The 26,362-nt window shown below is 59.3% G+C and overlaps 1 protein-coding gene across 11 annotated transcripts in view; it reads left to right on the forward strand.

Annotated features, from left to right (window-relative positions):
- KCNQ2 (potassium voltage-gated channel subfamily Q member 2) overlaps window positions 1–13,806 on the forward strand; it is a 45,611-nt gene extending 31,805 nt beyond the window's left edge. For 2 of the 11 annotated variants that reach the window (XM_081148492.1, XM_081148484.1), the window contains 5 exons: window positions 1,756–1,975; window positions 2,607–2,715; window positions 3,105–3,236; window positions 8,097–8,220; window positions 8,922–13,806. In XM_081148492.1, the coding sequence (XP_081004618.1) occupies window positions 1,756–1,975; window positions 2,607–2,715; window positions 3,105–3,236; window positions 8,097–8,220; window positions 8,922–9,653 (1,317 nt within the window). In that variant the 3' untranslated portion in view covers window positions 9,654–13,806. Of the gene's footprint in view, window positions 1–1,748; window positions 1,976–2,585; window positions 2,716–3,104; window positions 3,317–5,343; window positions 5,452–8,096; window positions 8,221–8,909 lie in introns of all 11 variants that reach the window. The other 9 variants (XM_081148489.1, XM_081148483.1, XM_081148486.1 and 6 more) reach the window with 9 other exon arrangements.
- The last annotated feature ends 12,556 nt before the right edge of the window (window positions 13,807–26,362 follow it).

The following is a 26,362-nucleotide window of genomic DNA, read 5'->3' on the forward strand; positions in this document are numbered from 1 at the left end:
GTGCCCATCCTGTGGCATCCTCCAGCAGGGGACCCTTCTCTGGTCTAAGCAGGGGACTGCAGGGCCAGACTAGACCAGGAAAGGCTCCTTCCTTTGGCTCCGTCCTCATGATGCATGGCAACAGGTTTTGTTGGGGTCCCCAGCTCTCCTGGCTGGGCAGGGCTATCACTTCTCATGGTCTCACTGGACCAGCTGGTGGCCTTTGTTGGGACAGGAACACAGAAAAGGTCATTTATACAGAGGCCCTCATGATGCCTGGTACTGAGCATCCCCTGGTCCCCACCTGCCCGTCTGGGCCTTGTCCTGGATTCAGTGGTGATGAGCTCTGGGCCGGTGTCCTGAGCAAGTTGACGCCCGGTCCTGTGCTCACAGGACACAGGACACCCAGAGGCTCCAGAGGAACTGCCCCCACAAAGGGCTCCACACTGTGGGGTCATCTGCCCAAGAGGCTTTTCTCCCTGTCCTGCAGAGATCCCTGAACTAACACAAACAGTCTGTAGGGCCCGGAGGCAAGCAGGGGCGCCAACCTGGGCCACAGTGTCCTGGCTAGGTGGACCGGGTGGCGGGCCACCTCCTTTCCATGGCTGGTCATCTCTGCGCCGCCCGGCAGGTGTGTCTAGGCTGTGAGTTGGGGTTGGGGCTGATGGAGGGCTGACCTGGGGTAGCCACGGGGGGGCCGGTGATGCAGGAGGAGCAGGCATGATGGGTTCCCACAGGGCCCCCTGTGCAGGTTTATCACAAGCCCCCAGGGGCAGCAAGGGGCCCTGCTCAGGGGGTAAGCGGGTTCACAGTTCAGAACCTTGCTGTCCTCTCTCAGCACATGCGGTGTGTGTTGGGGGACTGCTCAGTGGGGGAAAGCAAGTGGCCGCCGGGCCCCTGGCCTAATGCTGCACCCTGACCACGGTGACCCACCCCTCTGTCCTGGCTGCTGTATGAGAGCCAGGCGAACTTGGGTGTCAGACCCATCTCCATGGCTGCCAAGAGACATGTGGACAGGGAGGCCCGAGGACCCCCCCAGAGCTGTGGCTGGTGGTCACCCACTCCCTGTGGCCTCAGGCTAGGGCAGACCCATTCGCTCCACCCTCCGGGAGCTGGTGGTCAGCTCCCAGTGTGCCCTGGGGCAGGTGTGGAGCCTACGGAGCCCCTGGGTGAGGGGAGGTGGACAGATACCACCCCCAGGATGCTCCTCGTCCCGCTGCGCTCACCCTGCTCCCTGGGCGGCGAGGGGTCCAGCACTCAGCTGCAGACCTTGCCCTCCTGACCCTGGGGCAGTTACAGGGTGTGGAGGGGCAGAAAGGGAACCTGCTGAGTGGGTGTAAGCCCGCATTGGCGCCCAGGGAGAAGCTGCCCTTGCTGGGCATTTGGAGGCCTGTCCTGCTGTGGGTGTCACCTTGGAGAGGGAGGTCTGGCCAGACAGTCCGAACAGGGCTTGAGCCCCTTTTGGTGGTAGACAAAAGTGACTTAAGAGTCCACTGACACCTCGGCTCGGCCAAGCACCTGAGCCAGCCCGGGACCCCCGGTGGAGCTCACCACCCACAGCCATCTCCGTCTCCCTCACCCCGTGACTCCCTCCCCTGCGAGGGCTCCGGCCCAGGGCAGCTGCCCTGGAGGGAGTTTCTCCGGCTGGGACTGCAGCTCTCCCGTCCATGTGGGACGGCGTCGGCTAAGAGCAGATTATGGGCGTGAGCGTTCTGCCGAGTGACTTCTGCTGTCTTTCTGTGTGCGTGTATGCCCGTCTGTCCTGGGAGCAGTCAGAAGGTCAGTTTGAAAGACCGTGTCTTCTCCAGCCCCCGAGGCGTGGCCGCCAAGGGGAAGGGGTCCCCGCAGGCCCAGCCTGTCAGGCGATCGCCCAGTGCCGACCAGAGCCTGGAGGACAGTCCCAGCAAGGTGCCCAAGAGCTGGAGCTTCGGGGACCGCAGCCGCGCACGGCAGGCCTTCCGGGCCAAGGGGGCCGCGTCTCGGCAGGACTCGGAAGGTGGGTCAGGTCGCTGCCCACCTGTCGGGCTGCTTCCAGGGTCCCACCTCTGAGCACAGCGCCCATTTTACCCATTTCTTCTTTTATTGAGGTGAAACTCATGTGGCATAAATTAGCCATTTGAAAGTGAACAGTGCAGGGGCATTCTGCATGCTCACTGTCTAGCGCCAGACATCTCCTCTCCCAGAAGGAGCCCCCGTTAGCAGGCACCCCGGGCCCTGGCCGCACCAGCCACCCTCCTCTCGGAGTGTCCTGGACGAGTCACACGAGCGGACCATGCAGCGTCTGTGCTTCTGTGTCTGGCTTTGTTCACAGAGCCTTCTCTGGGCTCCTTCCTGGTGCGCACAGGACAGAACCACGTTCTATTTCACGCTGAGCGATGTTCCGTTGTTACTGGGTGTGGATGCGTCCCACTCTGTCCCTCCATCTGCCCACTCGCAGGGATGTCCCTTTAATCCTCGTGGCGCGCCCGGCAGGCCACGGCCGGCAAAGTGACTGAGCGAGAACAGAGGTGGAATCTAGAGCACGTGGGTGGACAGTGCACCCGGGGTGCCTGAGGGGTTCCCTGATGAGTATTTGCCACCGTGTCAAAGAACCCATCCCTTCATGGGCTGTATCCCCTTCTACCCAGAAGCAAGTCTCCCCGGGGAGGACATTGTGGATGACAACAAGAGTTGTCACTGCGAGTTTGTGACGGAAGACCTGACCCCCGGCCTCAAAGTCAGCATCCGGGCCGTGTGGTAAGTGGCCCCAGGTGTCTGAGGCGCCCCCTCACAGGGCCCATAAAGGGGCAAGGTCACTCTGTCCCTGGTGTGTTGGGTTTTGGGGGGCTTGTGTGAGGGTATGTACTTGGGGGGGATACCTTGTGGCCGACACCCCTTCAGTTCCGGCTCCTTGTGGCTCACAGTGTCCACCTGCCTGTCGCTCGAGGCTGTCAGTGGATGGCCAGGAGCAGCCCCCACACAGGGTCCTGGGTGGATGAAGGTCTGTCTGCACAGCTGGGCCCCGATAATTGGGACACGCTGTCCAATACACATTCTCGGACATGCAGGGAGGGCCCCAGGCCGCTTGGCGGGTGGCCTGTGGTGGTCTCTTCCCGGGGCTCATGGCCCTTGCCCATCTCCCTCAGTGTCATGAGGTTCCTGGTGTCCAAGCGGAAGTTTAAGGAGAGCTTGCGGCCCTATGACGTGATGGATGTGATCGAGCAGTACTCAGCCGGACACCTAGACATGCTGTCCCGCATCAAAAACCTGCAGTCCAGGCAAGAGCCGCCCCGAGCTCCGGGGCGCCGAGGCAGGTCCTCCTGGGCCAATGCCAACGTGCCACCAGGTGGGGAGATGGGTGCCGTGGGGGCCTTGCACGCTCCCCACCAAGGCGGGGCGATGCACAGGGCTGTAGGGGCACGGTGGCCAGCCCTGCTTGCTGCCACATCCAGGCCCTTCCTCTTGGCCCTGCAAAGACTTCCTGTAGTGTTTGTTTTTAACATCTCTGTTGTTTCTCCTTCTCTTTCCTCCTGCCCACACTATGATGGGCAAATGTGTATGTGTGTGTGTGTACTTACACATGTATGTGCGCACATGTATATGTGTGTGAATGCACACACGTGAGTGCACTGTATAGGTCTCTGTGTGCATGTATACCTGTGCATGTATGTGCACATGTGCGTGCGTGCACACATGTGTGCCTGTGTTTCTGTGTCTGCCCTGTATGGCGCACATCATGCATGTGCACATGTGTCCATGTGTGTTGGGAACAGAGTAGTTCTTTTAAGAGGTAAAACTGTAGGGCGTTCATGGGCCCCATCAGGCATCCGTTATGCACCTTGGCATCTCTTCTTCCAGGACAGAGGGGCTCGTCCACCCGCCCCATCTCACAGGGCTTTCCACCTCCTGGGCAGGAAGCGGGGCTGGGGAGTGTGTCTGCGGCATGGCAATGGCAGGGCTCACACTGCTGTCTCCAGGCCCGCATGTGTGAGGACTGGCTTGCTCACCTCAGAAGCCACCTGTACATGCATGTATACAGACATGAGCAAGGACCTGGGGAACACACAAGCACACCTGTGAACAGGTGAACAGGTGTGTACATAGACCTATGTTCACCCCATGTGTGCTGGTACATGTGAGTACACATAAGCATGCTGTTAGCCTGGTGCCCACATACATGTACCACATAATTACACACACATGTACACCGAGTACACATGATCATAGGCACCCACCCTCCACATATACAAACAAGCTGTGTACACATGTGTGTTTGTGGTGCCTGTGAGCAGGTCACATAGCTGTTGTTGTGGGCCACTCCTGAGGTGGGTGACATGCTTCTGCCTGTCAGAGCCCCTTCCCTGCCTGCAAGCCCCTCAAACAAACCTGCTCCACTGTGGGCCCTGGCTGCGGGAGGATTGGGACAGTCGGGGGACAGCCCCGGAGAGCAGCCTCGCTCCCGGCCCAGGGAAGGAATAAGGTCCTCATTCTGGGAGGTCAGCGTACTCCACTTTGGGGTGCCTCCTCTGTCCTGCTTCTGGATGCCAGGGGAGGGGTCTCCCTGGGCCTTAAGCTGCTCCTGGTGGGCAGGGGTCATGGGGTGACACTTTCCTTTACCGGGGCTTAGGCTGTGGCAAGTTGCTCAGCATCCTCCCAGAGCACTGACTAGACCTGTGCTGTGCATGTGAGCAAATGTGGGTGTGATTTTGAACATGGGGAAAATGTGCGAGTGTCTGAGAGCAAACACATGTGCATGTGTGCAAACAAGTCAGGTATGCAAGTATGTGCAAGCAAGCAAAGGTTCATGTGAGCAACATGTGTGAGTGTGCATATGTCTGAGTGTGCTGCGAGTGTGAGTCTGTATGTGTGTGCACAAGCAGAAGTGTGTGAGTGTGCATACAAGTGTGTGAGTCTGCCTGGGTTTGCAAGCAGATGTGAGTGCGTGTGCACACGTGTGTGTGAGAACAGTCCCCTTGCTGGCCTCCCGCGCACGCCTCTCTGCCGCTGAGGTGCTCCCCAGGCCCTTCTTTCCTAAACTCTCCCTTTCCTCCTCTTTATGTCAGGAGAAGCTAAGTGTCCCCAAGGAGCCAGGGGTCTGTCACTGGCCAGCAGTCCTGAGTGTCGTTAAAGCTGGCGCCTCTGGTGCTGGACCCCGCACACAGGCCTAGCTGGGCAGGCTGGGCACGGCCACAATGTGGTGCCCGTGCTATGCCCCCTGGGACACGGGAAGGATCAAGCGAGCTTGCTGCTGCGCGTGGACATGGTTGTAAGGAGTGTCTGTTGCTTCGAGCTAGGTTGTGCCTTCTGTCTCTGCAAGTCCCCAGCTGACCCTTGTGGTGCTTCACGACGCGCTTGCTGGTGTCTCTTTTCTTATTTACTTGCCAGGATAGATATGATTGTGGGTCCCCCACCCCCTTCAACTCCCCGGCACAAGAAGTACCCCACCAAAGGACCCACGGCCCCTCCGAGAGAGTCACCCCAGTACTCACCTAGGTCAGGATGCCAACCCACTCCCGCCTTGTGTCTGTGGAATGGCCAGCCCCCTTCGCTCCAGGCCACATGACGGCAGCCCCTACTGCTCTTCCGAGGGATGGAGGGGATGTTTCTCTGTCCCTGACAAAGCCAGGCCAGGAGCAGGTGTTCCTCTGCAGGGCTCGGGTGGGCTGTGTCAGGGGCTGCTCCTCTCAGCAGGGGAAGTTTTCCAAGGACAGTCTGTGTGACTTCCTCCTGGGGTGGGGTCTCCCTGGCAGAGACACAGGCCAGCTCCGCAAGGATTGGAGGCATCCAGATGTGCAGGGAGGAACTTCAGGGCTCCAGGGACCATGGTGTCCTTGCCTTCCAGACCTGAGGCCTGACTCAGAGGCCAGGCACCTGCCCACCCCCCCAGGGTTGACCTGGGCCCTGGGAGGATCTGAGTAGTTCCTGTGCTTTTCGTGATGGTAGTCCTTGTGGATAAATGGGAGTCAGGTTCCCAGTGAGTGTTATCAACGTCACAGTTAGCGTTACTGATGAGGACATTGACTGATGGGCAGAATGGATGGTGAGGGCACACTTAGGAGGTGAGTTAGCACATGCGGGTTCTTTAGTGACAAATCCAGACTTCAGAGCCCTTCAGCATCCCTGGGACCCTTCAGAGGGCCCTGCAACCCACTCACCTTCTCTGGCAGGTGTGGTTGGTCCAGGGAGAGCAGAGTCCCCGGAGCAGGGATGTAAGGGTGAGGAGAGACACACCTGGCAGTGCTGACAGCTCCAGAGCAGAGGGGCCCAGGGGCCTGGGCCCCTGGAGGCAAGGTCAGCCTGTCAGACATCTCAACCTGGCATTCTAAGGGGAGCAGGCCTGACCCAAGACAGCCCCAGACAATATTTTCTGGATCTCCTGCTCTGCCACGTCCTGCAACCTCAAGGATGTGGTACCACGCTGTCCTGCTGGGTGTTGTTGCAGGTGACGGAGCTGGATGTTGAGAACCATGAGCTGGGAAGGCCTTGCTGCCCTCAGAGCCCCACAGGCCTCCCAGACCATCACAGCCAGAGGGACTCACGGTTCCAGAAAAGGGGGCAGGAGGACAGTCTTAGCACAGGGGAGTTAAGCCTGACTCCTCAGCCTGAGGCCTGGGGAAGGGGTGGTGCGGGCTCCTCAGAGGACCCTCTCCCAGCCACCCCCCTTGCAGCAGCAGCAGCAGCAGGCTGATCCCTCGGCCACGGCTCCCAGGGGGACTAGCCAGGCAAGTGGCCCGTCATGTGGCAGGGGTGAAGGCGCTGAGCACTTGTGCCTGGACTGTATGGACACGTGGAAACACCAAGAACCCTTTCTCCCTGTCCATTTCCACTGGTGTCTGCTTGGACCCCAGGGTCCCCCCGCCGTCACCTCCCACCCTGCTGACCCTTCGGTGCATGAGTCCAGCATGATGCCCAGGGGGCATGAGGAGGCTGCACTGTGACTGATGCAAGCCTGAACCCCTCTTCTGCTTCCTGCAACAGAAAGAAAACCACCCAAAGTACCCCCATCAGAGGCAGACAGGGCGGCCCTGTGGTCAGTAAGGAAGCCCCAATGTGGCCCAGCCAACTCATGAGGACCTTGCATCCCACACTTGAGAAGTGGGCTTTGTGCTGGGGGCTCCAAGCCAGAGATGAGGTGGGGACTGCCAGCTTCGGCCTGGGTCGCTGCCCTGCTCGGCTGCACCCTGGCTTAAGTGCTGTTTGCCTGGCAGATTCACAGCAGCTGCCCCATGGCTTGTAGACAACCAGGCCCTGGATGCTGAGTGAGCGTTCTCAGGCTCATGCGCCTGTGGCCCCTCGTGAGCCCTTCCTGCTCTTGCTGGTCAAACAAGCCCCCGCCCTAAGGGAAGCTTCCTTCTCCTCTTATTGGTATTCATGACCTAAGGCCTGATTTGAGATAAGCTCAGCTGCATTCTGCATCCTGCACATGTGTGTGCACACACACTAAGCGTGCACACACACACACGTGCACAGGCACACGTGTGTGGTATGTGCACGTGCATGGTGTGCACAATGCACGCACATGCCCACACATGTACACGGCATACGCATGTACAGTGAACACGAGGCACACACATGCACAATGTACACGACACATGTGTGCACGTACATATACATGCATGTGCACGTGCAAGCACACAAAGACCCTCTCTCTGGTTGGCGGTGGCTCTGCCTGTCCCCTCTTTGGTTGTGCGTGGGCAGTTTCCATGCTGGTCTGTGTCCCTGCCTCCCTGCTTCTGTTGTTCCCACTGCGGACATTTTACTCTGTTCCCACCAGACCGGCTGCGTGGAGGGCTCAATGCACATTATGAAGGAGGGAAGCTCGGGTGGGGGCAGGGCTGGGGGGCAGAGCATGCAGGGGCATAGCTGAGGGGTGAATGGCCCCAGTACCTTCAGGTGCCTTCTCACCAATGTGCTGGCCCACTGGAACAGGGTGGACAGGGAACTGGCCCTGGGGGTCCAGAACCAGGTGAGAACAGGTGCCCGGCATCCATCTGTCCTGGCACCTGCTGCCCCCCAGTCAGCTCTGGGTGCAGCCTGGAACCTGGATCTGGGGGCTATGGCCTGGTCCAGGAAGAGGGGGCCACAGGCCACCACACCCACTCGAACTCATGCTGCGGGGCGGGGTCTTTTCCCGGCAGAGTGGACCAGATCGTGGGGAGGGGCCAGGCAATGACAGACAAGGACCGCACCAAGGGCTCGGCGGAGGCGGAGCTGCCAGAGGACCCCAGCATGATGGGCCGGCTGGGCAAGGTGGAGAAGCAGGTGGGAGAGTCCAGGAAGGCCGCCCTGCCCTTAGCTTGGGCGTGTCTGGGGCTGGACGCTGAGGGAGGGGCCCTCGAACTTCTAGGTACGTGGGTCCATCACAGCTCAGTGTGCTACATCTGGACCCCTCATCCCTCTGATCCCCTCCCAGGTCGGAGGCACTTTCCTTTCTGAGGCTGCAGACCCTCAGGGCCAGGAGCATCATTTACACCCCCTCCCCTTGCAGTGGTGGGGGCCACTGAGAGACGCCACATACCGGGGCCCTGCGGGTTGCCCTCTGACTCACCTGGGGCCTCGTTCCTAGAGCTCTCTCCTAGGAGTGAGTTCTCAGGATCCATGCACAAGGACTCCTACTGGGCTCTGCTTCTGGCAGCTGAGGGAGGAGGGGCCATGAGTCCTCTGAGGGGAGGGCACCATCCCTCTGTGGCGATTGCTCTAGGGGTGAGCCCATGGTGGGCAACGTGGCAGCCAGATTAGCAGGAGGGCCCAAGTCCAGTGCTCTGAAGCCCTGAGACCACACACAATGATAGGTGGGGTCAGATGCGGAGCTGTTAGTGGGTCTGCCTCCCACGGCCTCTACACCTCTGCAGGGAACAGCTTGGGTCCCCACCTCTGCGGGGATCGCCCGGGCCCCGCCACCTCAGGGAGTAGCTTGGTCTCCTCACCTTGGGAAGCAGCCTGCCCAGCAGCCCCTCTTGCAGGTCCTGTCCATGGAGAAGAAGCTGGACTTCCTGGTCAGCATCTACACACAGCGCATGGGGATCCCGCCCTCAGAGACTGAGGCGTACTTCGGGGCCAAGGAGCCGGAGCCTGCGCCGCCATACCACAGCCCCGAGGACAGCCGTGATCACGGGGACCGTGGCGGCTGTATTGTTAAGCTCATCCGCTCCACCAGCTCCGTCGGCCACAAGAATTTCTCAGCTCCCCCAATTGCACACCCCACCCAGTGCCCTCCCTCCACCTCGTGGCAGCAGCAGGGCCACCAGCGCCAGGGCCACGGTGCCTCGCCCGTGGGGGACCATGGCCCGCTGGTGCGCATCCCTCCACCGCCTGTCCACGAGCGCTCGCTGTCTGCCTACAGCGGGGGCAACCGGTCGAGCACGGAGTTTCTGCGGCAGGAGGACGGGCCAGCCAGCAGGCCACACGAGGGCGCGCTGCGGGACAGCGACACGTCTATCTCCATCCCGTCCGTGGACCATGAGGAGCTGGAGCGCTCCTTCAGCGGCTTCAGCATCTCCCAGTCCAAGGAGAACCTGGACGCTCTCAACAGCTGCTACGCGGCCGTGGCACCCTGTGCCAAAGTCAGACCCTACATCGCCGAGGGCGAGTCGGACACAGACTCGGACCTCTGCACCCCGTGCGGGCCACCGCCGCGCTCGGCCACGGGCGAGGGCCCCTTTGGCGACGTGGGCTGGGCAGGGCCCCGGAAATGAAGCCCCTGCCTGCCTCTCCCTGACTCTTGACCTTGAGGTTTCGAGGCGGGACCCTCAGGGCCTTTTTTTGGAGTCACGCTGTGGGTGCCCGTGCAGGGAGCGGTGGCGGGGGGGTCGTCTCCTCAGTGAAGGTTAACGTAAGTCTTTTAACAACGAAGGGCAGCCAGGCAGCTGTGCCCACTCTGTAGACCACCAGCCCAGGTGTGAGTGGGCGGGGTGATGGCGGAAGACAGGCCCCTGGTGGCAGGCTGGAGGTGTAGGGCCAGGGTGAGGGTGCCTAGCAAGGGGCAGGCCCATCTCTGTGAGGACCGGTTCATGCGCACAGCTGGGGCGATGCCCCTTGCCTCCGGCACCCATCCAGAGAGCTTCGGCAAGCATGGTCCCCTCCTCCCCCTGCATTCTCAGTGTCCTGTGGTGGGAGCCAGCCCTGCACCAGGGCCCTGGTCCAGAGAGGAAGGGATGGGGCCTTGGGACCACACAGGAGCATGGTGACCTCAGGCCCCCAGGCTTGGCTCTGCGGGGAGCTCCTGCTCCACAGGTTCCTGGAAGGGGGTCTTTGGGGGCTTTCCCTGCCACAGGAGATCTGGGGGGTGGGCATCCCCTTGTCCTCTCTGCTCTCCCCTGGCTGGGCTCAAGTCAGCTGGCTGTAGCCAGCACTCTGCCAGAGACCTGCGTATGGGGAGCTGTACTGGGCGGGCAGGGGCACTGCCTTCGGCTGGGCTTCGTTCCTGGGTCCCGGGGCTGGGGGTGAGCAGATTCTTCCCCTGCCCTTTGCCAGGGCCCTGCTTCGCCTGTCCCCTACTAGTGCCCTGACAGGACCCATGGCTGGATGAGGGCGTAGCCACTGGCAAAATCTTTCCAGGTCCCCAAGCATCGTTAGACGAAGGCAGCTCTATCTTATAGGTTGTCTCTCCTGTCCTCGCTGGAACCAGCTGTCTCCCACCCGCTCTCCTCTGCTGACTGGTCCCTTGGCTGTGGCCTCTTGATGTCTTGGGAGTCAGGGACACTGGGCCCTGGGGAGCAAGAACCCCCATCCCCCTGTTGTGGGCACCTGGACAGAGGAGCAACAACTTTAAACCAGGAGCTCAAATTTGGAGTGGGCCCTCAGCAGGCAGTGCCAGGCGCCTGGCATATGGGGTGATGGACAGCAAGCCTGGCACCTGGCGTCCTCTGAGGCAATTACCCCATGGGCGCAGGGCTGGGCTCAGCTAAGGCCACCATGTAGCGACTGCCCGAACACTGGGTCCAGGGACAGCCTCTGCCATCTCCTCACGGCACTTGTATGAGCCCATACTGACTTGGACCTGAGCCAGCAGGGTCTCTGAGGTTGCAGCAGGAGGGGCTGAGCCCACACCTGTATGGGGGATGGTCTTGGGAGACGAGGGGTCGAGGCTCCTCCTCAGGGGCCCCCAGACCCAGTCCTGAGCAGCACATGTCTCCTCAGTGCCCATCCACTGCGTGGGGCCCCACCTTTGAAGTACCCTAACAGGACAGAGGCTGGGTGTTTTGGAAGCTTGCATACTGTCTTGGGTGTGAGTGTGTGACCAGAGTATGGCTGAGAGCAGACGTTCCTAAGATGAGCATATGTGTTAGCTGGAACACCCCCCCACTCCACGGGCACACACCCGTGCCCACTCACATGCCTGTGTGCATGTAACACACATGCTCACTCACAGGCACACCCAGAGGCAATAGTGTACACGCATGCTCACATATACGGAAAAGTACACAAGCACGCACATGCACATGTACATACCCACACGTATGGACATGCTTGCACGCACACGCACAATATGCACCTCACACACATACAAGCAAAAGTGCACAAGTGCACAATACCCCTCACACTGTGCGCACATGCACGTGGGCACAAGCACACAGGCACACACGCATACTCTCCCTCATGCATGCACACGCATTGTATTCTGACTCGGCAGCCCTTTGGCCTCTCTCTGCTTTAAGTCATGAGGAGTCACAGGGATTCTAGAAGGTTGAAGCCAGGGCGGGGCTCCTGGGCAGAAGTGGCAGAGGGTCCGCTGGAGCCCATCAGGGTCCCATGATGCCCTACCCCTCAGCTGGTTAGTCGCTGTCCAGAGTAGAAAATGCCCAGCGATGGCTTGGGCTGGGCCAGGGAGGTCTTGGCATCTGTGGGGGTGCCCAGATGTGACACTGTGGTGCTGGCCAGCTCCCTGTGGCCCCTTGGCCCCGTGGCCTGGCCTCATCACCGCCAAGTGGGGTGCTGCTCTCTCTTTATTGGCCCAACTTCCCCCTCTTCTGTCCATGTGGAGCCGTGAGCCACAGCCTCCCAGGGCCACCTGGAGTGGGAGGGATGGCCAGGCTGTAGAGCCCCCCAGCCTGCCCGCCCAGCCTGCCCCACTGGAGGATACAGCTGCCCACTCGGCAACACCGCCCGCCCCGGCTCCGGGCCCCACGCCGCGAGGGCTGCTCCGTAGGGGCCATCTGCCCGCTAATCACCATGTCTGAGCCCAGCACTGTCACCAGCCAGGCAGTATCATGCGTTTTCAGTGTGTTAACTTACTAACCTACCTTTTCCCTCACTAGGCTGTCCCCCTCCTGTGGTTGTGGGTTTGAGATGTGAACATGGGAGAGAGGGGGTCATTCTCTTTGTTGCCCCACATTCAGGGGACCCTCGTACACCAGGTACCCCCGTCCCCACTGATGGTGGAAAGAACTCGGCGCTGAGACAGTTCTAGACATTTTCTGAAACCCAGAGGGGCGCTGGACCCTGGGGATCTCTGTAGAAATGCTGGTGTTTGTAACTATTTCATATTCACCCTGAATTGTAAATAATGTACAGATGGTCCTCAGGTGCCCTCTGTGGGGGTGGCACAGACCTGCCTTCCATGACCCCTCGAGCGGGTCTCCAAGTGACCTGCCTGTATGTACTGATATCGGTGTGAGGTAGGAAGGTTTGTGGGGCCCAGCAGGGGTGGGCTGGCTGCTTCTAGAGCCCTGGGGAGCCTGTGTGGTTGTCCCAGCCGCCCTCCTCTGTTCCTGTCCCCAGGGGCAGTCGCCACTTGGACCCCGACCCAGCACTAAGTACAAACAACCAAGGAGGGCTTCCTGAAGGAAGCAGTGTGGTGGATCAGGGCCGCGCCTCTCCTCTCTCCACAGGTCCTGGGAAAGCTGGCTGCCCAGGCCAGGACACCATGTAGCTCCTGTAGCATGCAGGAGTCTTGAGAAGGACAGGGTCCCAGCTGATCAGAGGGCTGCTATGCTGGGAGGGGGGAGGCTTTAGGAAACAGGGTAGAGAGTGGGAAAGGGATGCTCCTTGGGAGGTGAGACCCCTCTTCGCAACATCTTGAAGTCATTTGTAAGGTTGGGGAGGAGTCGTTGGTCTCTTGTCTTGGATACTTATGAGGGTGACCCCACTGAGAATGTTGGGACAGGAGGGGACCCTCCTGGTGGAGGCCCTAGTCCTAGAACTTCTAGGCAGGTGTGCGCACATGGCTGTTTGTCGCACACCCAACTCCGACTGGGTTTCATAAAGTTGTTGCCTTAATGCATGTTGATGGGAATTCACTGAGGTCACCCCCTGTGCCCTTGGTGACCACCAGGCACCGACACTGGACCCCGTGGCCTCCTCCACCTGTGGTCCCCCAACCAGCCCCACGGAGGGCGCAGAGCGGGTGGGTCCCACAGCTGCCTCACGCGCACTGGGCTCAGCGTGCTGGTCCGCCCGCACCCGCCCGTCCCGCCATGTCCACGCGCCCGGCCGCAGCCCCCCGCGCTGTTGCCTTGGCTGTGTTTGCACTTTCGTTCATGCTCCAAAGAATGTTTCCTCATGCCTTGCGTGTGACACGCACGGGGCCACGGTGTGCGCCCCGCACCACGGTGACCGGGCCTTTTCTCCATAAATGTGTCGCCACCTCACATGTGCATCTCCACCACCTGTGGTTTTCCAAGGATAGATGCCCAGGGAACGGGTCCGGTTTTCCAGGACCAGAGAGATGCTAACTCACTCAGCTCACTGTCAGGTTGATGAGAACAGGTCCAGCATGGGTTCCCGGGGACCTTGGGTGTGGAATCTGGTGGCGGGGAGGCATGTAGAAAGTTATGGGAAGTTCTGATGACACGGGGACAAGTCCGGGTGCCCAGTGGACCTGCGCACTTAGTAAAACACCGTGATTCAACCTGGACAGTGTGTGCCTCTTTCCTCTCACATGCTGTCTCGGGGCTGCTGGCCTGTGGCAGGGACTCATGGTGGCAGGGACAGCAACAGCCTCCACCAAGAGGCTACTGTGCTCCCACTGGGGAGGGGTCTCGCTCTTCAGGGTCAGGGCACTGGGCTCTGCCAGTGTCTCTCTGCCATAACTAAGGACCACAAGCTGTGGCTCAAACAGCAGAAACTACTGCTCACCCACTGCAGGCTCCTGCCTCTGGCCTTCCCTCTGCCATCCAGAGCAGCGGGGTCCTGGGCCCGAGGAAACATCAGCCTGGTCCTTGGGTGTGCGCTCTGTGCACAGTGGTTGTCTTCGTGTCCTAGGAGCCAGCTTCTGCTGCCCTTGGCACCTGCCCCGTCACTCCCTCCACCTAGGTTTCCACCTCACTCCCCTTGACCTCCAGCTACCTGCCAGGGCCCAACTGGGTGAGGTGCTAGGGGTAGGGCAGGACGTCCTGTCTCCCACCTGAGGGTCCTGGGTGAGGGCCCAGCTGCACTAGGTTTGTGCTGAGCAACTATGCTGCTCCACCTTCTGGAATGTTCCAACCACCAGACCCTCCCTGGCCGCTGGGGTGGGCTGAGCAGGAAGAGCAGCTCAGCTGGGCTCAGGGCTAGGAGGACTCAAACCAGCCTCTCCCAGCCTGGCCCTGCAGTGGTGGGGGTGGGGGGGTGAGGAAGGGCCTGCAGGCCCAGGTGACCAACCAGAGGTTTATGCTGCAAGGCTTCCAGAAACTTCTGGGTTGGGGTGCCTTTCTTTGGGATAACTGGATGGTGCTCCAGGCACATCTGGGCTGGTGCCTACAGGTTGAGGGTCAGCTGCTGAGCTCACTTCTGTCCACCCATAGCACCAACCAGGATCCTCTGTGTCCCCTGCTTGTCCTTGCTAGAGACAAGGGACTGAGGGCTGCACAGTCATCCCAGGAGACCTGAGGCTGGGGTTTGCCAGGGCCAGCGTGGCCCTCAGACACCAGGGCTAGCATGATACACTGTACCAGGATTTCTCTGCAGGCTTGAGGGGGCTGGTGAAAAACCTGGACCCCAGTGTGCTCTAGGGAGTCTCTAGCTGCCCCTTCGTGCTGTGAGGAGGAGGCTGCAATGGGAGGCAGGGGACCCCCTCTGACCTCCCTCTTCCACAGCTGTGGGGGGAAAAAACTTATTATCTGCTTCTACTCAGGGATTTTTTAACTGTTTGCCTTAGAAATTTCTCTGTTTTTCTAGGAACTGTCACCTAGAATTAGGATTAGGTTTGGGCTTGGCATCGATGAACAGAAACTTTAAGTAACTGTGGGTTCAATAGAATAGAATCATACTTGTCCTTCATGGTCTACAAGCCCAGAGGTAGGTTGTTTGGACCAGTGTGACAGGCGGCCCTGTGGGGCCAGAGACCCGGGTCCTTCCTGCCCTGTAGCTCTGTTCTACAAGGCTTTCTCTTCAGGGTCACCAGAGAGGCCAGTGTGGCTGCTGGAGTCTAGCCATTACATCTTCATTTGAACTAGCAGAAGGGAGTGTGAGGAAGGGCACCCTGTCGTCCCCCCCACACACACACACCGCGTCTGCTTAAGTCCATGGAACCCAGTCGATCTGCAGGGAAGATTACTGCGTGCCATGTGCTTGGCTAACACAGGGGTTCGACTCTCAGAACCAGTGGAAAGGTTCCTGGGGGGCCCAGCCCAGCCCAGGCTCTGCTCCCCGCAGGACTCACAGGCCCTGGGTTGGATACTGGCCACCAGATGACAGAATAAGCAGAGCAGAGTGGGGAAAGATGGGTGTTTGAGGCTCTGCGCAACCCACGGTCCCCGCTGCTCCTCAACGTGCCCAGAGCTTCTGTTGCCCTCTCTGTGCCCAGCCAGGTGGCCACATGCCCACTCCGGCCTGCATCTCATTCTCTGCTCTGCGTACATCACCCCAACCTTACAAGAGAGTGTCACCAATCACCCCATTCTGCAGGGGAAGAAACCAAGGCACAGAGAGCTGGGGGTGCTCCTGTTGGAGGGAAGAGGAGGGGCAGGATGTGGCCCCAGAGTCTTCCTGGGGATGCGGCTGGAGCATGTGGCAGAACTGGGTCCCGATTGAGCTGCCCTCTGGGGTCCCACCACACAGCCACCCTGGTTTCTGGAATGATCTGTGTATCATCCCACCCCTGCCGGGGACCAGGTGAACCAGGCCCACCTGGGTCCCATGGGGCACCTTGTCCAGTCCCAGGTACCTCTGATCGGCACAGCTGTGGAGATGGCTGAGTCTCTCTCTCTTCCCTCTACTCTCTCTGAAATGCAATAGAAAAAATATCCTCCGGTGAGGGTTAAAAAAATAAACAAAATAAACTGAAACCCAGGGACGGAGCCCCAGGCAGGAGGCTGGCCAGTGCCAAGCCAAAGTTAATCTGTTTTGGGGGACTCCAGAGACTGGAGCAGAAAGGAGGTCCAAGCCTGTCCCCCACATCCAAGGTGGAAGCTGCCCAGAGTGACATCTCTGTTGTTACGGTCTCGCTTTCTGGAAGCTCATGCCCAAATCTCGCCTGATCTCCTACTGCAGCTCAGCTGTCCCTGAGCCAGAAGTAAAGGACACAGGAAGTGGGGAGGGCGGGGGCGGGGCGCCCTGGGGTTGTTTGCAAACCTTTACTCATGCTCCCCCAGGTGGTCGCCCTCTGTTCTCCTCTCCAATGGGTTCTTCTCCTGAGTCCTCCAGCCAGGGCTCCGCCCCTGTCCCTCGGCTTGTCCCTGGCTTTGGCGGCAGAGTCCTTGAGGACTTGCTGGGGTGAACACCAATGAAGCCCCAGAATCCTGGCACCACTGGGTCCTCAGGAATCCCTACCTGGCTGCAGCCATCATCTACTTTTATGCAGCAAAAAGGTGATTTCTCTACAATGTGAAAGTAAAATGGTTTAGCTCAAGAAGCTGGAATGCAGAGGAGGTGTAACTGGAGACCCTGGCACCCAGTTCTTCTCGGACCCCTTCACATGGAAGCTGTCTGTTGGTTTTCAAGGAAGGCCTCGAGAGGTGGCGGGCTGGGCAGCAGGAAGCACAGTGGGCAGCGTGGAGCCAAGGGCCGTTTCAACTGGCCCTCCTGCCTGGAGGGAGCTTGGAAGGGACCTGTCCAGGTCTGCAATCAGCCAGTGGACAGAGAGGGACCTGGAACCAGGACTCTTGCTCAGCGGAGCCAGAGACCACTTGGCCAAGTGCACCTGCGGAGCACCTACTGTATGCACACTCTGTTCCTAGCACTGCGGGAGACCAAGAGAAGCATGGCCAGAACCTTGAGCCCCTCAGGACCTGCTGGACTAGGGGACTGAGGGGACAATGGGGTTCTGGGGGGCTGTGGGGGCAGCTCTTTGCTACCCTGGCTGCAATCTCTGTCACCCTTCCCTTAGATGTCATGTAGCTCTTCTCTGACACAGCACAGTCAGTTCTGAAGCCGCATGATGTGTGGTCACTCAGCCTTAGTTTGCCCTGGTCTGTCCACTGCCCTGAGGTGGCTTGTGTCATACCTACCATGGTTGGGTGTTGGTAGCCCAGCCACCCAGACTCCTCTCTGCATGGAGCCCACAACTGGGCCCAGGACCCCAGGGCATCTGCTTGGCAAAAGCCAATGGCACATTCCAAACAAGAGAGCTCTTGTAGTACAAACTGTGTCCTGGGCAGCTTGCTGTCCATGAATACCTTCAGTCCTTTCTTTGTGACCTGACCTCAGCCCAGGACAGTGAATTCAGGTCTGGGTTTGGCAATTCTAGATCAGATATTTTTCATTGTTAAATTTTCTCTCTTGGTCTAGACGGAGCTCTCTCCCCCTGTGGCCCTCCTGCTAGATCAGAGTCCTAAAACTGTCTCCCTCGTGTGCGCTGGCCTCACAGGCAGTCTGGTGGTGGCTGGTATGAGCCCTTCGAAGACCCCACTCTGTCTTCTTATTAATCCTCCCCCAAGGACGTTTTTCCATTGTTCCAGACAGATGGGGGGGAACATTGGTGGGAGAGGGACACATCTATTGGTTGCCTCCTGCACACACCCTGACTGGGGCTGGGGATCGAGCCTGCAACCAAGCTATGTGCCCTTGGCCGAAATCAAACCTGGGACCCTTCAGTCCAAGGGCAGATGCTCTAACCACTGAGCCAAACTGGCCAGGGCGATGGCCCCACTCTAGCTGCCACCTCCTCCCAAAGCCACAGCCCAGGATTTGGATAAAGGACTCAGCCCCGTTCACTGCCAGCTGGAGTCAGAGGTAGAGCTGACTCTCACCCTGACATTCAGCGTTGCTAATTTTTCATCACATTGTGGGTTTGACATTTGCATTGGAATCAGTGTGTTGACTTCCTCCCTGAGCTGGTGTGGATGCCAAGATCTCCTGCCTGCTCAGCCGTGAGCCCTCATTGCCTGTGGCCTGCCCTGCCCAAGGGAGTCTCTAGGGCTCCTCTTGGCCACCCAGGTACAAACCTGGTGCTGTGGGGCACCTGCAGCTCCTGCCAGGCCAGTGACCTCAGGATATTACTGACCATCCTGCCCAAGGCCTCTCCCAGGACAGTTTTCTCCAGGAAGTTTCCCTGATGGGCCCTCGTCCTGGAGTCATCGGCCCTAGTGAACCCTGATCTTAACACTCGCCATTCTTTTAGCACCTCCTTTGTCACCACCCAGGGGTCAGGGGCTGGCTCTTCTTTCCTTTCCATCCCAGTACTGACACAGGACCTGTATACCCTTGGTGCCAGTCACCTGAGAGAATGTGTATACCCTCAGTGACCAGTCAGGCAGAGCAGCACTGGTGACTCACCATGTGCCACCCCGCCCTCCAGCTGCTGGAGCTGCTGTACACACAGCTGGCACAGATGGGCACCTGCCAGCTCCAGGTGGGGAAGGCTCACTTGTTTGTAGACAAATGCAGCCTGAAGTGGGAGACAGAGGGCCCAAGGGAGGTGGCCTTGGGTAGATTTGCTGGGAAGAGACTCATCCCAGCCTGGCCCCTCCCCAGGCTTGCGACAGGTATGAAGGGTGGAGCTGGGGTTCAGTTGGGGTGGGGAGGGAGAAAGCTGGCTTTGAGCACAGGTCAAGTGGCTAATGGAGGGCAAACACCAAGGAGGTGCGGGCCTGGCTTCCCAGTCAGCATGGGGCCAACGAGGTGTCTGGGGCCAGCCCCTCTCCCGTGGTGGTTCCAGGGACTTGGCACCTGTGAATTCTGGGGTGTACTCTATCTTCCCAGGGTCTTTCTGATGGTGCACCCCACAGAACAGGCAGAGGTGGGGTGGTCTGGGTGCCAGGAGAGAGGCCCTCAGACTCAGATGTCCTTGGCCCTTAAGTCAGAGAACACATGAGTAGGAGCTTGGTCCTGTGAAGGGGCTGAGAACCACATAGGATTCAAAGCAAGTCCTCACCCCTGAGTCACCGCCCTTCCCCGCCTCAGGGAGAGGCCAGGTGTGAAGCCCAGCCTTCCTGCCCAGCGTCTGGCTCTCTTCTTCTGTACCTCTCAGCTGTGGTCCCCACTTGTGGTGTCCACGAGGACATGTCAGCCCTGAGCATGTGTAGGGAGCCAGGACTGTTCTGGAGGAACAGGCTTCCCAACCCCTGGCTGCAGGGAGGCTGATCAGGGCTTGTGGATGAAGGGAAGCCGAGGTCAGACAGCGCCCGAGGTCACACCACTGCCCAGGGAACCTGTCTCCCCATCTCCCCGCTGCCTCTACAGAGGCTTGTGGGGAAGCTACTCACCCACAACCACATGGCAACAGGAGCCAGGTAGCTCCACAGCCCCCTCTTCTCTCTACACCCCGACACCCCATCTGTGCTCCCAGCTGCGGAGGACTATCGGGGGTGCAGGTGCGCTCACTTGCCAGGAGCCTTGGTCTTTCCCAGCTCCCGCAGATGGAGCATGGGGAGTGGGAGGGACTCCCTGATTCCAATTCTCTGTGCAGAAATGTCTACAGGCATCACACGTTAGCTTTGTAATTTAAAACACCAAGCCGACCTTCAATCATTTCACCAAGGAAATAAAGCACAATAAAGACCAAGGTAGACCAGGCAGTGAAAACCCGTCTGCATGACTCCCCCTCACTGGAGCTGAATGGGAAGATTCTCTCTGGGCCTCAGTTTCCCTGTCTTCAAGATGTGCTCTGGAATGAATGAGGCCATGGACACAGCACCCCTGGTCACTGGCCTGCCCTTTAGGAGCTGGGCTGTTGCCACGGTGCCCCTCGGCTCCCAGTCTCACAGAGATCCAGGTCAGGGTCGGAGCCTTCAAAGAGCTCACAGCTTGATGAGACTTGACCAGCAGGTTGCTATGGAAACTCGCGGGATGGGGGATGGGGGATGGGCCCCAGAGGTTTCTCTGGTAACGTGTTGAAAGATGAATGCCTTTCTGAGCAGAGCAGGGTGGGTAGGAGGTGGGGGGTGGGGGACATGTCCTTCAGGCAACCGCAGAGCTGCTGAGTTGCTGGAGAGGAATCAACCTGGGTCCACACCGGAGTCAGAACTGTTACTAAAAAACCTCTCAGCCTGCCCGGCCGGGGTGGCTCAGCAGTTGAGCATCGACCTAGGATCCAAGCAATGAGGGTTCGATTCCCGGTGAGGGCACATGCCCGGGTTGCGGGCTCGATCCCCAGTCGGGGGGCGTGCAGGAGGCTGCAGGAGGCAGCCGATCAATGGCTCTCATCATTGATGTTTCTCTCTCTCTCTCTCTCTCTCCTTTCTTTCTCTGAAATCAATAAAGATATAGTTAAAAAAAATAAAAATAAAAAATAAAAACCTCTAAGCAAAACCAACAGTAGGGCGCAAAGCATTCTGTCTGCTCCCAGGTTTGGGTGTGCACAGACAGAGCCCTCGATTGCTGGTTACTCCAGTCCGCAAACACATTCCTCCCCACCATGTGTTCCTGTGCAGCTCCTGGCAGACACCTGGGCTGGACAGGTGTGGGTGCCACGGGCTGTCAGCTACGCCAACTGCTGGAGTCCACCAGGTGGGCCCCTCCAGTGGGGCACACCAGTTCCCTGCTCTGTGTCTGCACTCATGGTCCCCCCATCAAAGTCCCTCCCCAGCTCTTCCCAAACAACAGATCAGGGGGTAGGGCTCCTTCCTGGGCACAGCTCCATGCTGCATCCCAAAGCACCCTTGTCCAAGCCTGGCCCTTGGCAAATGCTGAGGAGTAGATGGCTGGGGACTGGGCACCAATATATCTTGTGGCTCGAGTAGGGAGACCTGCATGACCACATGGCTTCAGCCCCTGCACATCGCAAAACCCACCTTCTCGGGAACAGCCTGGCATCCCCTTGCAGAATTGGACGTGGGTAAGTGGGGCAAGTGGAGCCCATCTACACCACCGTGTCCAGGGGCTGTGTGCTTGCAGCTGTCCTCTCTGGAGGGGCAGGCTCCCCTAGGCACCTGGTCTGAGGAGTCCTGACTTCAGGGACATCGTGGTCCGAGGAGAGGCAGGGAGGGAACCTTTTGTGCTCAGGGGGCTGGGGCCTTTCCTGGGAAAGCCCTTCTGTTTGCCTTGAGTCACTTGGGGTCCCAGACCCTAAGTCCGTCGGTCTCCCTGACTCAGGGCTCCTGAGGGCAGCTCCCCGTGTGAGGTTCGCTCAAGAGCTGTTACAGGCGATGGAGAGCCCATCATTCCCCTGCTCCCTGAAAGGGCCACTCTGACCTTCCTGACTTCTTCCTTCTCTGCCCTGAATCATCATCTGAATCATAATCAGTGTGAGTGGAAAGGGCCCACACAGGGGTGAGACCTCCAGGCTGTCTGGAGGCCTGAGTGAGCAAGGTCTCCCAAGGTCGCTGCCTTCCAGAAGCTGGGACAGTGGCCTCGGCCACGGTACCGTATGCCCTGGTCATGCCTTATTGAGGATTCAGCTCTTGGACACCCTGGAGGCTGGGTGTGGGCCAGTGGGGATAAGGAGGGTGGCAGGGAGAGTCAGTGGGAAGGGGGGATGGGCACGGCCCTGCCCCGGGACATCCTCCCGCCACATACCCACTTCCCTAGAGGCTGCCTCCAGCACAAAACTCTGGGGACATAGAAATCCCATTAAAATTGCTGGTCTCTGAGTTCATAGTCTCTCCCTCGGAAGCCATGAAGCCCCTGGTGAGGGGAGGGCCAGAGAACACCAGCATCAGAGGCCAGAGATGAAGGACCTGCACATTCCAGTTGCTCATCTCGGGCAGGCATCGCATGTTCCAGCATCCCCAGCATCTCGAGGAGACAAGAAGAGCTCACTGCAGGCAGAGGGGACATTCAGCTAATTAGCCAAGAAGGTGAAGTGTGGGCCTTAATAGCACCACCCTGGTCTGCACCAGCACCTGTGGGTGACTCACTAGGCTGAAGTCTGATTTGGGTGAGAAGACACTGGAGGCAGGATACAAGGAGACCATTTCCCTTATCTGCATCTACACTGGCCTGAAACCCAGCAGGAAGCTCAGCGTTGGCGGGGAAACCTCTGAGCCACTAAATTCTGGGAGAAGATTGGGGTCGGGCCTGAGCTGCGGGTAGACACCGGCTTCCTCCCAGAGAGCCAGGACCCACTTCCTCGTACAGGATTTTCCATGTAAAAAGCCAATTCTGTGCCCTCCTTGTAAGCCTTATAAACCGAAGCTGAGCTCTTCCATGAGGCCATGGGGAGCCCCCCACTGGCTTGGAGCTGCTCCCTCGTGTCCACACTTAAAACCCAGCCAAGGCTCCTGGTGCTAAGACAATTTCTCACTGCCCTCGTCCTCATTCCCCATCCCTCCTTCCCAAACTTTGCAGCAGGCCCTGTCCTGGCCATGGGTCAGCAATGACCAGGTGGCTGCAGGCCCCGTCCTGGAGCTGCTCACCTCTCCTCCAGGGGAACGCAGGGCCTGGGACGGCTTGAACATGGTTGCAGGTCCCCCTCCCTCTGACCTCACTAGCTTCCTGGTTGAAGCTCTGGAGTGCAGGGACCATGGGCCTGCCCTGTTTTAGTCCCTGTGGGGCTGGTCACGCACCAGGACTCTTTGCTGGGCTGATGGAATGTTTGCAGGGCACCTTGGTTCCTGCTGGCCAGATGGCAGCCCATTCTGAGGGTCCTGAGACCTGGTGGGTGGCCAGGTCCAGGCATCTGTCTGCTCACCTCAGAACAAGGATCTCTGCCACCTCTGGCAGCTCCAGTGTCTGTAATTCTGTTTATACAGAAATTGGAGCCCTGCTCCAGGAGCTGCTGTTTGGGCCCCATGGTCACACCTTGGCCTCTGTCACAGCTCAGAGCTGCTGTGAGTGACAACCAGGCCTCATGGATGGCAGCTTCCAAACCCGCACACACTTCTGTGGCACCTACGAAAAGGTGTGGAGCGTCTGGGCTGCCACGGGGCCAGGCTCCCAGCCGCCCATCCTCCTGTCTGCGTGTGTCTCGTGCTTGTCTCCTTGGAGACGGCCAGACCCAGACCCCTTGTGGGAGTGCGGGAACAGCCCCCTCTTCGGGCCGGCACAGGGCACTCAGGGACATGGCTCCCGGCACAGGAGAAGGAGGCAGCGCCTTGCGTGGCATCCGTGCTGAGCTCTGTGCAGGTTGCTGATGAGAGGAGCCACTGGCCCTTGGGAGTGGAGATGCCCTCCTCGGCGGGGCTGAGAGGAGCAGGGACACGTGCCGCAGCCCCATCTGCGTTTCCAATGCCGAGAACACGTGTTTAAACTCTACAGGCAGACGTCAGGGTGATTGTCTTCACCCAGCACTGGACAAGGTCCAGAGCGACTCTGAGAACTGGCCAGGCATGTGTCAGGCACTTTGGAAAGAGACAATGAACTGGATGGGTCCCTGGCACCTGGATAGCCAAACAGATACTGTCCGGCTTGCGCAGGGAGGGAGGTTGAGGCCTGGCCCACCTGCCACGTCCCCAAGGCAGGAAGGAAGAGAAAGATGGGGGAGAGGAGCTGAGAGTCCAAGGGCTTGGAGCCTACACGGGGAGCTTGGTGGCTTAATTGACAACCATCAGGAAGACTTCTGAACATTCATGAGCCCACTCTCTGGATGACCCAGGTAGCCCAGCCCCTGGCTCTGGCTGTGCTTGCTCCTGTCTCCGGCCTTGGAGCCTTGATGAGCTGTTTACAGGTGTGTCTTTGTCAGTGGAGCAGAGCTGGGTTCATGGAGCAGACAGCTCTGGGCACAGCTGGGAGCATGCTGGGGAGGGGCATGGCATGAGGACGGCCTCAGCTTTGTCATGATGAAAGTAGCAGAATAAACATCCCACCCCAGATGCTTGTGACACCCATTTGATGTGACAAACCTGAAAACATACTGGGAATAAAAAAGGATAGCCGTGGAGGGGCCAAAGTGGGGAAAGGGGACATCTGTAATACTTTCAATAATAAAGATAAATTTAAAAAAAAGGGGGGGAATCAAACTGCCCCTCCTTCCCCCCTCTACAATGGGGTGGGCTCAGAAACCCAAGGGCAGGGGGAGTCCAGCTGCCCCTCCTCCTGGCAGGACTCATTTCCACATTAGTGACTGGCTTGGTTCAGAGGACATGTCCAGCTGGGTCCCAATCAATACACTAATCAATAAATACCTAATCCATAAGCTCTGTGTCCTCCTTCCACAGGCACCTCACATGGTCGTGTCTCCCTATATGGAAGCTGAATGTCCAGCATCCCCTCCCTAGAAGGGATGAACGCCGAGAGCCTGAGGGCCCAGCTGGACCTCACTGTGTCCATGAACCTGGGACAGAGGAGCAGTAGCAAGAAGGAGACTAGATGGCCCAGGATCCACAGGGTGGGGCCTGGGCACCTGGTGCAGGTGCATCTCAACCACTCAGCCCTACTGCTCCTGGGGCTCTCTGCTCTTGGGCTGCCCGTGGCACCCCTCCCCAGCTCTGACTAACCCAGATCCTCAGGGTGCCTGGGCTCCCAGGGATGCCAAGTGCAGCTTCTTGCCACCTGTCCCCTGCAACATTCCAGCACCAGAGCCCCGCCACAGTGCATCCTCGCAGGATGGCCCACTGAGGACACTTAATGGGTCAGCAGCCAGCGCCCTGGTGCAAGGATGGTTCCTGAGCCTCAGCCTCAGGAATCCCTGGTGCCCAATGCTGGTTAGAGGACTCAAGGATGGGAGCCCTGCCCCCGGCCATGAAATGTGCTGATTTGAAGGTCTAATTTCCTGGCACAGGGAGCCTCTGCCCTCTGGAATCAGCCCCTGGGCCTAGGGGCCTGAATTCCAACTCTCAGGCTGGAGATTGGACAGTGTAGACACCCCCAGAGTGGGGCAGGTTGGGGATGTTGGGGACCTGTCTTACCTGCAGGGGCCCATCCAGGGCAGGAGAGCTGGGCACAGAAACAGGGGTGGAAGTGAGGGGGCTGGCCAGGCCTCAGGCCCCAGGAACAAGGCCCCTGTCTGGGAACAGGGGCACATGGCTTTCATACATGTTCCCTATGTAACTTGCCCAGGAAATGTCCTGCGGCCTCCAGGATATCCATAGACCTCTGGGCCTACAGCCGTCCCCCTGGCTTGGGATGGGGGTGCAGGGCTTCCTCTCCCACCTTCTCAACTGGGCCTCAGCCAGCTCAGATTCCAGAGAGATCCACCCCTGCAGAGCCACGCAGTCTTCCAGCCTCTGCGTGGCAGGCACACGTCCGCAGGCTGCTGACATTGCATTGCCAGGAACCGGGAGCACCCACATTGCCGCTGCCTTCTCCAGCCTGTGTCTGTGGGAACTCAGGCCCCCAAAACTGGCCCGAAGGCCAATGAGGGCCACTCAGGCCATTGTCCTCAGGCAGCCACACCAACATCTCCAGTAACAGGAGCTTTCCAAGGCTGTCCCTCATTGGTGAGGAAAGCCCCTGCTCTCCAAGCTGGGTCCTGGGGGCAGCTGCCCTGTTTTATGGGTGAGAGGCTGTGCCTTGCCCAAGGTCCCATGGACAGAGGGGCCTGGGCCTGGACCTCCCAACTCGGGGTCCTGTGGTTCATACATGCTTCTCCTAAAGTAGGGGCCCAAGGGCGCATGCCCAAGGGTGAAGGTGACAAGCTGGGGAGGGGCTTTAGCTTGGCCCCAGGACTGCAGGGACAGAGCCCTTCTTGCTCAGGGCTGGAGGTCAGCAGTCTGGCCCAGGGCCCAACAGGAGGTAAGTCCCTATTTCCAATGCCAGAAGGGGCCCCTCCCTCCCTCCCTCCCTCCCACCCTCCCTCCCTCCCTCCCTCCCTCCCTCCCTCCCTCCCTCCCTCCCTCCCTCCGAGATCCCCAGGCCTGGGGGTGGGGGGCTTCATGGGCAGTGGCCAAGCCTGGTCTGGGCAGGATGCACGCCAGAGTGCAGGGTCGCAATATGATGTAATGAGAACCCAAATGGGAGCGTTAGTTGGGGTATCTGACCTTGCTAAGCATGAGGGGCTTTTGCCAAATCCCGACATGGCTCTTCCGTTGGCCCAGAGGGACCAGACCTTGGGGCCTCATGGCCTCAGGCAGAGCTCCATCTGGAGCTGCTGGTGTCTCTTCTCTACCTGGTGCCAGGTTTGAGGCTGGGAGAGGGCAAGGTGACTGGTTTGCAGGGGGTTTTGGTGTTCTTGGAGGGTCAGAGTCCTTCCCCCTCTCCCAGGTCTGCCCTCTGGCCACAGAAGCCTCAG

Source organism: Miniopterus schreibersii (genome assembly GCF_964146895.1).
Source record: "Miniopterus schreibersii genome assembly, chromosome: 10".
NCBI classification, from domain to species: Eukaryota; Metazoa; Chordata; class Mammalia; order Chiroptera; family Miniopteridae; genus Miniopterus; species Miniopterus schreibersii.